This window comes from Toxorhynchites rutilus, chromosome 3 (genome assembly GCF_029784135.1).
Source record: "Toxorhynchites rutilus septentrionalis strain SRP chromosome 3, ASM2978413v1, whole genome shotgun sequence".
Lineage (NCBI taxonomy): Eukaryota > Metazoa > Arthropoda > Insecta > Diptera > Culicidae > Toxorhynchites > Toxorhynchites rutilus.
Window position 1 is genome coordinate 199,351,765 of NC_073746.1, and position 16,192 is coordinate 199,367,956.

A 16,192-nucleotide genomic window follows, 5' to 3' on the forward strand; every position below is an offset into this window, starting at 1 on the left:
TTTGTGGTTCTGAGCTCTAATGTAGATGTCGCATGAGCTGATTCAGCTTTGCGTAAATTCGTCAATTCCTTTTTGTTATGTTTTTTTTTTATATTTTGGCACTGAGAAAAGAGTATCGATTGATCAATTTTAAAACTGTTTGTTGGTTTTTCTCAAAACAAAAACATGTCTTCTCATCTGACATCACTCATACCGAGAACTGACTGACTGAAGTCTCTCCAGTCTACCAAATAAAACCTTTCAATGAAACTCATGTACCGGAATGGGATATTTTACTCGTCTCGACAGTGACTGAAGCCGAGACGAGACGAGACGAATTGCTCTTCTCGGGTTTTGGAATAGGGCCCTATCATATCCTTATTCTTGTGATACTCTTCGATGAAGCCGGTAACTTTCGGCAGACACTTCGTACTGTATATCTCCTCGTTCATCACAAGGCCCGAGGGAAAGAACTGCGATGTTGCAACAGGAGATGAGCAACGCTGAGATTCAGATTAGTTAAATTTCATTTTTAATACTACTCACATTTTAGTGTAATCCTACAACCTAAGGGGCTTATTCCCGAATACACTACACGTGAAAACAATGTGGAGTGAGTACAACCTTATTCCGGAGTGCACGCCACTGTAAACATTTGGTTGAATTCATTATGAATACACCAAGTTCATCCACCGATGTTATTCTGGTTTACACTTCACGCTCTCGCTTGTGTAAACAGAGCGATTCCCCGTGCTCATCATAATCATACACTCTCCCAAAAAGTTAGTATATATGACGAGTTTTTTGGTAAATATTACCAACGATTAATAACATTTGAATCTACTTGAATCTATTTTTCAAGTGCGTTTTGGTTGAAAAAAAAAATCTTACAGCTTTTTTTCCCCATGCTGGCAAACGTTTCTCATATAAAAAGAGCAAACGTTTTCATCACTCGGGCTTTGTTTATTGACCCTTTGTGACTGAAATAGAATGGAAATAAAGGTTGTAATTTGGGTAATTCGTATTTTTAGAAAGGAAAAAGTTCAAATAATACAACTCTAGTGTTCGAAATAATTAAAACCTAACATTTGGCGAGAAGTAAAATTGAATTACAATTAAGTTTAGAGGAGTTTTGAAGTCAATAAGACTGAAATTTCTGAAAATACCAAAACTAATTTCTGCAAATCTACCGAATTGTCAGTTGTGCTTTCATGATTTCAAACGCTCGCATTTTTTTTTTTTATTAAATCGTTTATTTTTACAGGCTCAGTTACATAAGTTTAAAGGAGCCAAACTCCTGACTGTATTGTTACAAGTCTTCTTCTTCTTGTATGGCGTTAACGTTCCCTGTGGAACTTTTGCCGTCTCAACATATGCATTAACTAGCGTCATTCATTAATACTTAGTTGAGATTTCTTAAGCCAAATAACACGCCTTGAATGTATTCCGAGGGGCAAGCTCTAGAATACGCGTGACCACAGTGCAAGTCTGAGGAAATTTCTTTGACGAAAAATCCTCCGGCCAGAACGGGAATCGAACCCGCACACCCGGCATGATAATGTGAGACGCGAACTACTCGGCCACGGGTGCACCATATCTTATATCCTTATATTCTCCTTTTCCTTTTCCTTCGCGAGAAATCAAATCCCTTCTTATTAACAATAGAATAAGGTGAAATGTAAATACATATTAGATATAAGATAGGCTTAAGAATTGAGTGTAATGAATGTGAGTGTGAATGTGAGAGTGAACTTTGTCAACATATCCTTTTATCCCTTCCTTCTCCTGAAGAAAATATGTCACCCTTCTAAACTCGAGTAGACCGCGTGTAATCGGTTTTCTACACCATTAACATTAGAATTAAGGAAAATACTTGTATTGTTACAAGTATTTTCCTTAATATTTTTCCTTTAACATATATTTGGGACATGTATTCAAGGTCTAAACTAGCCAACACATCTCTCACCGGCACATTGGGCTACCTTCCTCTAGTCCGAAGAGAGTTTTCTAAATTCGATCTGGCAACAAGATACTCCTCGCACGACCAAACAACGTGTTCGATGTCGTGGTAACCTTGGCCACAGGCACAGATATTGCTGTCGGCAAGATCAAAACGAAAGAGTAGCGCGTTTAACGAACACTGATTGGACATGAGTCGGGAGAAGGTGCGAATAAAGTCCCAACTCAAGTCCAGACTTTTGAACCATGGTTTAAGGCTAACCTTAGGGATAATTGAGTGGAGCCACCGGCCCAATTCATCTTCGTTCCATTTGCGTTGCCAGTTAACGATGGTATTTTTACGAACTAAAGAATAAAATTCATTGAAGGTGATTTGACGCTGATAAATTTCGCCTTCAATTGCACCTACCTTTGCTAATGAGTCAGCCCTCTCATTACCCGGAATTGAGCAATGTGAAGGGACCCAGACAAAGGTAATGACATAACAGCGTCTGGTTAAAGCACTCAAAATTTCTCGTATTCTCTCAAGGAAGTACGGCGAGTGCTTTTCCGGCCTCACTGAACGGATAGCTTCGACAGAGCTAAGACTATCCGTTACAATGTAATAGTGTTCAACAGGTCGTGAGGCGACGCTGTCCAGCGCCCAGTGTATTGCTGCCAATTCAGCAATATATACTGAGCAAGGATACTGAAGACTGTGTGAGGTGCTAAAAAATACGTTGAACACTCCAAATCCTATGGACTCATTCATAGAGGACCCATCAGTAAAATACATATTATCACAATTGATACGCCCATACTTTGCATTGCAGATCGTAGGAACGATCCCCGATAGAAGGTAATCTGGAATATCATGGATTTTCTCCTTCATGAACAGATCAAAATGTACAGAGGAATTGATGTAGTCAGGGAAACAAACAAGGTTGGGAATATACGAAGAAGGATTAACCTGCATGGAGATGAATTCATGATATGAGCTCATAAATCCAGAATGAAAATTTAGCTCGCTCAGTTGCTCAAAATTTCCGATCACCAATGGGTTCATTACCTTACACCGGATGAGGAACCGAAGAGATAATAAATTGAAGCGATCTTTTAGTGGGAGTACGCCTGCCAAAACCTCGAGGCTCATGGTATGCGTTGAGGGCATACATCCCAACGCAAAACGGAGACAAAGATACTGAATTCGCTCGAGTTTAATGAGGTGTGTTTTGGCAGCTGATTGAAAACAGAAACTGCCATACTCCATCACTGAGAGAATAGTTGTTCGATACAACATAATAAGATCTTCGGGATGGGCTCCCCACCAGGTGCCGGTAATTGTACGGAGAAAGTTTATTCTTTGTTGACATTTTTTACTCAGATACCTAATATGGGCCCCCCAAGTACATTTGGAGTCGAACCAAACCCCAAGATACTTGAATGACATAGCATGAGTGATCGGTTTACCCAAAAGTTGAAGCTTTGGTTTTGCTGGTCTATGCTTCCTAGAAAAAACCACCATCTCTGTTTTCTCCGTGGAGAATTCGATCCCTAGCCCAATGGCCCAGGTTGAAAAATTGTTCAAAGTATCTTGTAAGGGTCCTTGCAGGTCGGATTCGTTTGATCCTACGACCGACACCACTCCATCATCTGCAAGTTGTCTTAGGCTGCAATTTTGTGTAAGGCAATTGTCGATGTCGCTGACATAGAAGTTGTACAAAAGGGGGCTTAAACATGAGCCCTGGGGGAGGCCCATGTAAGAGAACCGACTTACTGCCGAATCTCCGTGAGAAAAGTTCAAATGTTTCTCACAAAGCAAGTTATATAACATATTATTCAATAGAGGCGGCAGACCCCGAGAGTGTAATTTGTCTGACAAAACCTCTATTGAAACAGGATCAAAGGCCCCCTTTATGTCCAAGAATACTGAAGCCATTTGAATTTCTGAAGAAAGCAACGCAAGACAATCATTCGTCCCCTTGCCCCTGCGGAACCCATATTGTGTATCTGAGAGTAGGCCATTCGTTTCAACCCATCGATCAAGGCGAAACAAGATCATTTTCTCCAACAATTTCCGTATACAAGACAGCATTGCTATTGGGCGGTACGAATTGAAGTCGGACGCGGGCCTTCCGGGTTTTTGAATAGCTATAACTCTTACTTGTCTCCAATTATCAGGAACAATATTATGCTCCATGAACCGATTGAATAAATTCAACAAGCGATGTTTCGCCACATCAGGGAGGTTTTTCAACAAGTTGAACTTAATTCTATCCGATCCTGGAGCCGAATTGTTACAAGAAAGGAGAGCAAGGGAGAATTCTACCATCGAAAACTCGGAATCAAGATCGCACCTATCTTGAGGTATATCTCGAACAATTTTTTGCACAGGAGCGGAATCAGGACAAACCTTCCGTGCAAAATTGAAAATCCATCGATGTGAATATTCTTCGCTTTCATTCGTTGAAGAGCGATTTTTCATGTTTCGAGCCACTTTCCATAATTTTTTCATTGACGTTTCTCGTGACAAACCTCCCACGAAATTTCGCCAATAAGCACGTTTTTTCCCTTTGATCAAATTTTTTAAATTGATTTTCAAGGTCCAAATACGATTGAAAATTTTCAATGGTTCCACGTTTCCGAAAAGCTTTGAATGCGTTCGATTTATCCTGATAAAGCTTTGAACATTGGCTATCCCACCATGGCCAAGTTTCGGACAGAGTAAAAACATCACAATTGAATTTATGAATTAAAAATTTGAATGTATCCAATTTAAGGATAAGACTACGACAATTCCACTGTAAAACAGTGATATCTCCGACCTCTCTATTTGAATTAGACATCAAGAGAGATTCATTGCAAGGAGAGGCCATGTTTGCATCAATTGCTGTAAAATTGTCATTAATACTGGAAGCATTGAGATGACAATGGTTCTGATGGAGTCGGAAACATTAAAACACTTGAAGATTTGATCCAAAAGGTCAGACAACTTTTTAAATCCCGATTGGGAAGTTTAGCTGGACGAAAAAATAGGAACAGTTGGGGTTTTTGATGTCCCCTCGAGTGCTGCGTCGTTCGAAGGTGAACTATTGCCACGGAAGCCAGGAGGAACCTGATTTTGCTTGTCCGCTGCACTCGATTTTTTAGGCAAGCTAACAGGGGTTATCACCGGAGGGACTTGTTCTTGAACATTGGGAGTGGTCACATTTTTGCGCCGGGGATTCCCTTGGAAAATGAACGGTGTGCCCCCGTTAGCTGTGTCCGCTTCCATTTCGTCAACGGGCAACGTGGCGAAGGCATTTTGTGTGTTGATTGGTTGTTGTTCTTGAACCGGTGGAGAAGCGCCCTTCAAAATTTCCGCAAAAGTGCGCTTCGAGCGTTCCTTCAAAGAGCGCTTCTGTTTATCCCAGCGACTCTTATAAGTTTCACAAGCTCGTGTGGGGATCCCCCGCAATATGGACATTTATGCTCAGTCGCACTGCAGGATTTCCCCTCATGTTGCTCTCCGCAAGTGGCACAGCGCTCCTTGTTGGCGCAATAGTCTGCTGTATGACCAACTGACTTGCATTTGTTGCAAGTCATGGGCTTTGGCACGAAGAGTCGCACTGGAAGCCTTAATTTATCCACCATAACGTAGTCAGGGAGGGCGGAACCAGCAAAAGTTACTCGAAACGAGTCGGACGGCGTGAATTTTTTTTCTTCCCCATTCTGGGAAACTTTTCCATGTTGCTGGCAGTCCAAAATTTTAATTTGCTTCAAAGGGAGCTGTTTAAATCTGCCATCTCCCTCTTTTATTATTTCGCTCGTCAGTCCCGTTTCTGTAATCACCCCCGCAATTTCTACGTTATGGCAGGGCACATATACGCGATATTCTATTACAAAACGATTGTCGACAACAATATCGTTAGCGTGCTTCCGATTAGCCACGACAACACGCAGTTTGTTCGGTCTAACCTTTCTAATTTCGACCACGGAGGAATAATATCTTGCCAGATCTTTAGAAATTTGAATGACATTTAGAGATTTTCCTTTTGGTTTGGGCCGGAAGAAAACAACCCAGGGGCCAGATCCAGGTGAATCTTCTGGATAGACCTTGACACGAGGAGAGGAAACAACTGAGGGGGAGGACGAGGTCGATTGTAGAGCGGGATCAGGAACAGTAGGGCTGGGAGGCAAGTTCGGGAGTTGATCGGAAGCGGGAGCAGGAGATTGAGGGGGTGAAGAGGAAAGGTTTGCAAATTTTCTTGAGGGGGGCTTGTTTAGGTGGCTTAACTCTCCCTCTAAAGAGACATCCGAGGGGGGGAACGCGTTGAGGCGACTTTCCAGCTCCCGTAGATATGGAGGGGTAGACAGTGGATTCAATCTCCATGTCAATGGTTCCTTCTTCATCTGCCATTTAAAGTGGCAGATGTACACTTTTTAGTTAATTTTTCAATATTTTTTTTGTTTTTTCTTTCTTAACCTAATAAACTTAACCTAATAAAATTATTTATACTTATTATGCACACCACACCAGTGCGGATAATCTCCAACGCGTATCAATCCTTCGGTGCAGCTGAACCGGTGTATCGCACCACAGTACGATAATGGTGTCGATGACGTGAGGCGATAAATCCACCAGCACACAGCACACAGCGCCCGCGCTGTAGGCCTTCTTCCTCCTGCTTGTTGTGTCCGCTTCAATGCAATCCAGTTACAATCTAGGGAATCCCGTTATTGTGCACAATCACTTGACCAGCCACGAGAATAACGGTATCACTTCAACGATACACGATAACAAAATATATGCGTCCGGCGGCTTCGAACTTAGGAAAACGAATGAAAACGCTCGCATTAATTGATGAAAAAATGTAGAAACTTTTTTCCTTCCTGATTATTGACATTTCAATTGGTTTCTTTTTGACTACCAATTTGATTCTATTCGCATGACCCAGATTCGTACATATTACGCGATAAGAATGGTAAACAAATGTTAAATCGGCAAGTAGAAGCATTCGGTTCAACGTTGATTTAACGTACACCCTAAACATGTTATGTTAACCCAACCTTAATGCGTATATTGTATTTAATTTATTGATTTTTTGTATGCATATTTGTTCATTTATTGAGCTAACTAACTTTTTTATATTATTCATTGAACTATCTAAACTATAGACATCTGATCCTGCATCAATTGGGTCACGGCTAGAAATTAGGAAAAAAATACACAATCATTACCACAAATGGCTACGCCAGACTACTCAATTCTCACCATTATCCTCTCCCTGGACCAGCGTGTAATTACGTTTCAGCCAAACACAATCGGAAATATCACGAACCTGGCGGCATTAGGTGAGGCCTGCTCTATGCCCCGTTGCAATATTGACTTGACGCGCAGCCTCAGTGGATACGGAACCTCTGTCGTGACGAATCCGGAAAACATCCAATTGATCGAACCACCTATCACAATCTGCAAAGCGTTTATGAAGTTGTCCTTGACCAAATCCAATAGCATAAAGATGAATCTAGGACTCGACAGGGTTCGTTTTTGTGTTTCGAAGTACCCAGATTCCTTATTATTGAAGTAATGTCTTCAAATTCTTCCGCAGCAGACGAGGACGAATCATTGCTATCCAATATGTATCAATATTAATTAAAGAACATAAATTGAATTGATTGTCAAGAATATTACTTACCTGTCCCGAATTTGGGTTAATTCGACCTTCTTCTGTGAAGAAATCAATATCGGAAAGTAGTGCCGTTCAACTCAATTATCTACTCGGTAATTAGACTAATAATGTTATGTTCACATTTTCTTCGCGGTTGCCAGTAATGACAATCGTAAAAAATACTAACACCGCGAAGTAAAATGAATCATTCGTTGGTAGGGATGTGTATTACATCTGACATTCATTTTACAAACGATTGGTAATATTTACAGAAAATATGTACATTCTACTAATGTTTGAATTACAAAAGATTTGGAAGTTTTTTTTTAGTAATCCATTTTCTGGGTGTATCGACACAACTCGAGGATAAACAAAATAAAATACAACTGACGTTTCTCTTAGAAACGACATTGGAAATGAACACACGGTCATTTTGGTATCCACTCCACTTAATACACGAAGTTCATTTTTACACTTCACGAAACGGGAATAAGTACAACAAAGTGAAGTGAGATGTAAGGGTAGTGGGAACGTAAGTGTACGTGGATACGGGAATAAGGCCCTAAATCTCAATCAAATACATATTCAGTTATAATAATAATTGATGCGTGGCTGTAAACTTTCCGCCTGGACTGATGGATGGCTACAAAGCGTGAAAAAGAACAGCCTGCTGATTTTATTTTTTCAGTTGGCAAGGGAGTTGGCAAAATATTTTCATCGCGACAGAGTGTTGTTCCAACATTCCCTATTACTGCCATATACGTCTAGGTCTGCGATCTTGGCTGTCAGTTTCCAAATGATTTCTTTTAATGATGTAATTTTGGCTCTTCTGACCTGTCTATCTGCAGCTAAAATAACATACACACCCCTTCTTTTGACCTAAAGATTTCTCGTTGTATCGTCCACATAACCTATACAACAACCACATAACCTATTTTTTGTTACCTATTAAGGCGGCATTCCATCTATTCAACATGCTACATTCTACAAGTCAATGGTAAACAACAATAGATATGATACTTGCGCAATTTTTTATTTTGTTTCCACCTCAGCCACTACATAGCAGTATGCGAGTGCTCACTACTCCAACATATCTGTTCTGATGTTTTCATTTTTATGATCAAACATTCTGTTGTTCCATTATTGTGGTGCGTTATGATAATCGTCAATGAATGACGTAGTTGCTCCAATACACGCCGCACCAATCCGCAGGCCTTTGAATATGGCCAGAATTGAGATTTTTTGTCGCGTCACAATTTGAAATTGTGGAGCAGAGAGCCGCCTTGTGGTCCCAGGGCGAACAGTGAATGCGGTCTTCTACAAAAGTGTCCTGGAACGATTATTGGCACGGATATGGCGCATGCGGCCCGACCAGTCCCGATCTAGAGAATGTTTTTTTCTTCATGACAATGCGCCCGCGTACACCTCGATTTTGGTAGCGCAGTTTCTAGCCAAACGAAAGGTGACTGTCATCACTTATCCCCCTATTCACCGGACCTTGCCCTGGCAGGTTTTTTCTTGTTTCCCAAGCTATTTTCCAGATGTTCCAGACATTCAACGAAATGTGACGTGTATCATGAACTCCATATCGGCTGAGCAGTTTAAGCGTGCCTTCCGACACCTCTACGAATGTTAAAAAATTGGTGTGGAAAGAGAAGGCCTATATGCAGAAAACTAATATTTAATCATTTCATACTCGTGTTTTCTTTGTTTTAAAAAATAGGAACTTTTTGAATGCACTGTGTATATAATACTATAATTATAGACAAATTTCATGCCAACTCGTCTTAGGAGTTGGCAGCTCCATCTCAGATAGAAGCGTAACGTAGTAAGTGTAAACACATGGGTCTCCTAAGCAGCTTGTATACTTGAAATATTAGAAAAAATTAGATTACTTTTCGAAAAGGGCCAAAAAAAATTCTTGATTTTTTACAAAAAAATAGAACTCAAAAACTATAACACCTATAAAATTCTGGTCAAGGATCAAATGTAGGTAATTGTTTATATTTTCATGTAAAAATATTAAAATTTTTTTAAAAAAATATGCTGAAAGAAATGTTTAAAATTTTTTTTTTAAATTATAAATTATATCAACAAGTTGTCCATACATTGGAAGATGGGCACTTTTACAGGAAAAAAGTTTTTCGAACAACAACTTTTCCTTTTTTTTTTTTTAAACTTTTTCTAGCTCTGCTAACTTTTTTCTATTTAGAAAAATGTCAATCACAATTACATTACGAGTAAAACATTATTCTTTCAGGGATCTCCATACAAAAATGCCCTATATTCCAGAAACTATAAAAGATAGAAAATTGACGTCTTCGACAAAAGTTCATATTTCAATAAGATCTAAAACATTGTGGAATGCACTATATCGATATTTTGACTTTAAACGAAATTAGGATTATTTGCAATTTTTTCAAAGAAAACAACATAGAAAAGTTTTTTTTTATTTAATCAGTTTATTTTATTAGGCTCATTTAGAAATACAGCTGTAACAGAGCCGAATTCATTCGTGTACATTTTTATCTTACGATAAATTTTGTTGTATATTACACTGTTACCATTTTTAGGCGTAAGAGTATTCCTATTCTATCGATACACAACACATGTCGCCTTTTTCGGCGTAAGAATATTCCTATTGTTCGAATGTTCACAGTTGGACTGTAGGACTGTTGATATGAGGCTTCCATTGTTGTGTTATTAAAAGTGCCAATTACCGATGCAGCAAATCGAAAATGTGAGCGGTAAGGTACTAGGATTACCGTCACATGATGATTGTTGCGTGGGCATAGCTAGAATAACACACAAAGATGGTCAATTGAGGGGCCCTGAGTTATGAGCTCATGATCGTTCGCTTAGTAATGGACACGAAACCAATTAGGCTACGAAGATCCCCTCATGAAAAAGTTGTTAGAAAAAATGTTCCCACGCAAATTGTCCAATATTCCGATGTATAGACGACCGGTTGGAAACTGTATTTTTTTGAGAACTTAAAAAAATACGTTCTGGAGAAAAATGAATTTTTATTCTGGAAGGTAGGAATCGTACTCGAGATGTCGCATTGATCGATGCGCATGTACAATCGGTGTCGACAATAGCTTCACGTGCGCTTCCAGCTGATGAAGTTGTGGTATTTGGCGATTTCAACCTCCCAAACTTAAAGTGGAAATTTGGTACTGGAAAATTTTTGTATGCTGATCGTATTCAACCTTCTATGGTGGGACGAACGCTTTACTTGACGGTTATAGTGCTTAGTTATTTGCTTCAACAAATCAATTCCATTAGATTTTTTTGTAAAAAATTAAAAAAAAATTTAACCCTTTTCAAAAAGTAGAAGTCTTTTTTGTATATTTCAAGTATGCAAAGTTGCTTAAAAGGCCAATGTGTTTACACCCACAACGTTTCACTGATATCTGAGATGGTGCTCGTGCATAGTCGGTAGATCAGAGTCCCAGTGATGGTGATGGTGATCCAGTCCGATCGTCCTCGATCATCCTTGTAGCCTCATGCTCGTGATTAATCATATTTTATATGCAAACATCTATCATAACGGGTTCAACTGGTTCGAACCACTTGGAACACCTAATGAGCATCCTCATCGGTCATCATGGGTTGGCGGCGGTAGTTGCTTAATGGACGGAATGTGCGACGATGCCACTTGATACCGAGGATCGCACACAGCTATCGCTGTGGTATGAAACTGTACTTATTATTTGTCGCGGCACTGAAGACTAGTGTTGAATGTAGCTTACAAAGTTATCATCTCCATTGATGCTGGTATTTGAGTTGGTTCCGATGTTGATCCAACACTCTGGAAACTACTCGGTAATATATTCATTGGTTCAAAGAGTGAAATGGAATCGGTGCTTTCTGGATGACGGGGCAGCAATACTATTTGCTCCATCGGTCTGTCCTACTAAACTCACCCAATTCACGGTGTTTTCTCGAACATCATGCGGACTAAGTCCGTTTGTGATCAACACTTCCCATGTCTACCTGAAATAACCAGAACTTTCTCAGCTTCCAACCGCATCTTTCGGAATTTTTCTTCTTCGACTTCTTTGTCACAATCGATACAAATGTTCTGTGTTTGAGTTTTCATTTTACCTCTCATATATTCCGGTTAGACGTAGTCAAAAAACGAACTTGTAAATGGAATTACGTGTCAGCTTGAAGTTGTAGAAAAAGTACAAATCAAAATTTGCTGTTGTATTTCGTTTATGCAACATTCACTCGTAATGTTGCATAAACCACGCTAGATATGGGGTACAGACTATGGGGGTGTTGCTGATTAATGGTCAACTGCATCCCAATAGGAAGTATCCCGTGTCGGGCACACGTACAGAGCATTGAAGACTGCAATATCCCAATTATGAGAACACTTGTAATACTAACCTCGAGCCAACCGTGAGTAATCGGTTACATATTACTAACATAGTTGTAAGCAAACATTGTCGAAATATTGAACTCCCGGCCCTGTTAGGCTGACGCCATATGAGCCTTAATAAAAATATATATTATGGATAAAAAAAAATCACTCGTAATATGTGATAAGTTACACTAATAACATTAATGTAGACTACTTGTAAAATTAGGTTGGGGAAAAAGTTATCCATTATTTTCTCGATAGCTGGCTTTAGTCATCAATATCTCGCGTAATCTCAAAGCTATAATATAATATATTCACATAATGAATTCAGATATGATTTACAATAATTCATCTCGACTTACATTTGGTCTCCTTGTTTTGTATACAGCGAAGCTTACTACAGGATGACTTAAATTGATTTCAATATTAATTTCTAATAACACTCGGATGGAACTCTACCTTGTTGTGGTTAGCAAAGATGTGTATGAGGAAAACATATGGGATTGTTATGACAGCTGTATTTCGACGGTTATCAGATGAACTGTCATGGAGCGGTGCTGATGCTACTGAAATGCGCAGGGTGATATGAAGTGAACAGTGGCGTGATTTGCCCCCTCAACATTCCCCTACCCGTAATACACGTCCATCGAGTCCGGTGGTACTGCGTTACTTCCTGCTTCAGTGTTTTCCTAGGCCTTGATGTTCAAGATGGCAACCCAAGTCACTGGTCGTCGCATCACTCCTCCTGACGTCTTCACTTGAACTTGTCTGCTTCGCCCATCTCTCCCCTTTATTACGGAAACAATACGTCCTCGCAGCCATCCGTTTCGGACAGACGGATCCACGACGACAGCTAGGTCTCCAACTTTCGGTTCTTTCACCTCTCCGTACCATTTGGTACGACCAGCAATGGTCGGGAGATACTCTCGCACCCAGCGGCTCCAAAATTGGTCCACGAGGTTAGTGGTCAGTCTCCAGTTGGTCCGAACAGATTCAGGACATCCAGATATAGTCTTCGGAGGTTGAGTAACTCCCTGCGAGCTCAGCAGCAGAAAATGATTTGGCGTGAGAGCTTCTTGCGATTCCGCTTCCAGTGATACAAATGTCAGAGGTCTAGAGTTGACTATCCCTTCCGCTTCGGTCATCAATGTGAGAAGAGTTTCGTCGTCCGGGTTTCTGCTGCTATTCAGGGACGAAAATGCGATCTTGATCGACCGGACGAGCCTCTCCCACGAACCACCCATGTGGGGAGCGGACGGAGGATTGAATACCCACTTGGTGGCAGCGTTGGTGAACACGGCGGATAGCTGTTGGTTCATATCCAGGATCTGATGCTGTAGCTCACGGTTGGCTCCGAGGAAGTTGGTGCCGTTATCACTTCTAATCTCCAAGGGTGATCCACGCCGCACTACGAATCGTCGTATCGCCATCTTACAGGCTTCAGTGGAAAGGGAGTGTACCACCTCCAGATGGACGGCCCGTGAGGCACGTAAACAGCGCCACCCATCGTTTGGCCAGAGGACGTCCGACCTTGACTTGAATGGGACCGAAGTAGTCCAGTCCAACATAGCTGAACGGTCGAGTATATGGACTGAGTCTCGCATCAGGAAGTGGTGCTTCACGTGGGCACAGCGGTTTTGCCTTTGACACTCTGCACTGCATACAGGTTCTGGAGAGTTTCCTGACTAGTGCTCGGAGACAGGGTACGTGAAATCGCTGGCGGACCTCGTTGATAACGGTTTCATTGTTCGCATGCAGATAATGTCGGTGATACCACTCTACGACCAGGTTGGTGAGGCGATGACCTTTCGGGAGGATGATTGGGAATCTAGTATCGTGCGGAACGAAGATTGCCCCAGCGATTCGAGTGTCCATTCGCGCTACTCCCCATTCGTCGATGAACGGTGATAGCTTGTAAAGACGGCTACCTTGGTTGAGTTTCGATTTTCGTCCATCTTTTGTCATCTGGAGTCGAACCATCTCTTCCGGAAACTCAGCTAGCTGCGCCGATCGCCATAGGGTATTTTCAGCTCTATAGATTTCTTCCTGGGTAATGTGCGAGGATTGCAGTGGTTGTTTTGCCGCCTTGCGTCTACAGTTGTCTGTGAAGCGGTGGATGTATGCAACTGTTCTTTGGAGCCTCTCGAACTTCGAAAAGCGTTCCCAGTTAATGATTTCGTCATGTTGCACTGCTATATGGATGTGACATGGTCGAGCTTCGGTTTCGGTTTCCTCTGGTTTTACTTGTTGTGGCCAAGCCTCCTCTGGTGCCCATAGAAACTCCGGGCCTTTGAACCAACGGCTGTCGGGTTTCAGGTTTGGTCCACTAGCCCACTTGGTTCCATCATCCGCGACGTTGATTTTCGATGGAACGTACCGCCACTCCTCAATGTTTGTCTTGGAGAGGATTTCTCCTATCCGGCAGGCGACAAACTGTCGATAGCGACGATGATCAGAATGGATCCACGAAAGGACGGTTTTTGAATCGGTCCAAATCACTCGTCGCGATATTGGGAGACTGTGACTGCTGCATAACGTTTTCATCAACCTACAGCCTATTAACGCCGCCTGCAGCTCCAGCCTCGGGATGGATAACTTCTTCAAAGGTGCTACTTTCGCTTTTCCTCCGACAAGTGCACACTGGAACTTTCCATGGATGGTGGCCCTCAAGTAGGCGACACAAGCATAGGCAGTCTCGCTGCCGTCGACAAATATATGCAAGTGCAAGTCCTCGATTTCCGATGCCGTTACGCCCGGAAAATAGGCACGAGGTATACGAACAGCTTTCAGGTCGTTGAATTTGGCTACCCACAAATGCCATCGTTCAAGGATTGGCTCGCCTACCACGTCGTCCCAACCAGCTTTTGTGCGCCATATATCCTGAATGATAACCCGGCCATGGATGAGGAAATGGGAAAGAAGCCCCAACGAATCAAACTGACTCATAACGCACCGTAAGATGCCTCGCTTTGTAGGGGTGACGGCTCCCAAGTCGGTATCGCTGGGGAACACGAAGACATCCTCGGTTGCTCTCCATTGCATGCCTAGCACGCGTTCTGCTTCGGGACCGCCTTCACCGACGATCTTCGTTGCTCTCGCTTCGGTATCCCCAATCTGGCGGAGTACTGCGCCTGAATTCGAAAGCCAGTTGCGAATTGTGAATCCGCCTCGTTTATGCACCAACTTGACCTCCTCTACAACTTGACATGCTTCTTCCTCACTGTCGAAACTATGCAGGTAATCGTCGACATAATGCCGGCGCACAATCGCCTCCGCGGCCCTCGGATATTGTTCTGCTTGCTCGGCTGCATTCAAATTTTTTACGAACTGCGCCGAGCATGGTGAGCTAGTTGAGCCGAAGGTTGCTACGTCGATCACAAAGGTTTTCGGAGGACGCCCGGTTTCACCGGGCCAGACGAATAACTGACTGTAACGATCTGCTTGCCGTATCTTCAACTGATGGAACATTTCCATGATATCTCCCACGACTGCAATCTTCCGCTCACGGAATCCACAGAGAATATCTGGGAGAGGTTGGACTAGATCCGGTCCTTTTAGTAGCATGCTATTCAGGGATATGCCGTTCACTGTTGCTGCGGCATCCCACACGATGCGAATCTTGTTGGGCTTCTAAGGGTTTCGAACTATTCCAACCGGCAAATACCACAGTCTCCTTTGATCCGCTTCGGCCAGTTCCTCCTCCGTAGCTTCGTGAATGTAGCCCTTTTGCTGGTATTGCGCTATCTGCCGCTGGACGTTATCAAACAAGGATGAATCCGCGTTGAAACGGCGCTCCAAGCACCGTAGCCGTCGGACAGCCATAGCGTAATTATTGGGAAATTCTACATAATCGTAGCGCCACAGTAATCCAGTCTCGAAGCCGTTTTCGACTTTTCTAGTCGTCTGCTCGAGTATTGCCCTCGCTCGCTTGTCGTCGTTCGATTCGGGACTCTGATTCACCGAGACGCCCACGTTCTCGACCGTGAAATATTGCTTCACTAGCTCGTGCAGACTCCTGTCTACATCACAACCACAGATGTGCAAGTTGCAACTCGCAACGTTCGTCCCGTTTGGCATTGAGCCGTAGATCGCCCATCCGAGACGAGTTTTTGCTGCCACCGGCTCTCCCACGCAACCTTCGCGTATTTGTTGGGTGGCGGGGAGATGAGTATTCTTTGCTCCAATGAGAATTCCTGGAGCTTTGGATTCGAAGTCTACGACCGGTAGCTTCCGCAGATGAGGGAAACGCTCG

At 42.3% G+C, this 16,192-nt stretch overlaps 2 protein-coding genes and 1 long non-coding RNA gene across 3 annotated transcripts in view; all 3 read right to left on the bottom strand.

Moving 5' to 3' along the window:
- LOC129780177 (O-acyltransferase like protein-like) overlaps positions 1-665 on the bottom strand; it is a 103,182-nt gene extending 102,517 nt beyond the window's left edge. The window contains exon 1 of the transcript XR_008743854.1: positions 526-665. The gene's annotated coding sequence lies outside the window, so the exon portion shown is untranslated. The remainder of the gene's footprint in view (positions 1-525) is intronic.
- Positions 666-6,780: 6,115 nt separating this feature from the next.
- Positions 6,781-7,897, bottom strand: LOC129780184 (uncharacterized). Its single transcript, XR_008743856.1, has 3 exons — positions 7,596-7,897; positions 7,172-7,528; positions 6,781-7,104 (listed from the first exon to the last, which is right to left on the bottom strand). It is a non-coding gene; the product is annotated as an uncharacterized LOC129780184 (long non-coding RNA).
- A 5,483-nt stretch (positions 7,898-13,380) lies between these two features.
- On the bottom strand, positions 13,381-15,504 carry LOC129773816 (uncharacterized). The gene has a single exon (XM_055777468.1). It carries the CDS (start codon positions 15,502-15,504, stop codon positions 13,381-13,383), a length of 2,124 nt encoding a protein of 707 aa, XP_055633443.1.
- Positions 15,505-16,192: the final 688 nt, after the last annotated feature.

Bases quoted from the DNA above. Each gene is read 5' to 3' on its own strand.
- LOC129773816 (XM_055777468.1), bottom strand. From the start codon at position 15,504: ATGCTACTAAAAGGACCGGATCTAGTCCAACCTCTCCCAGATATTCTC.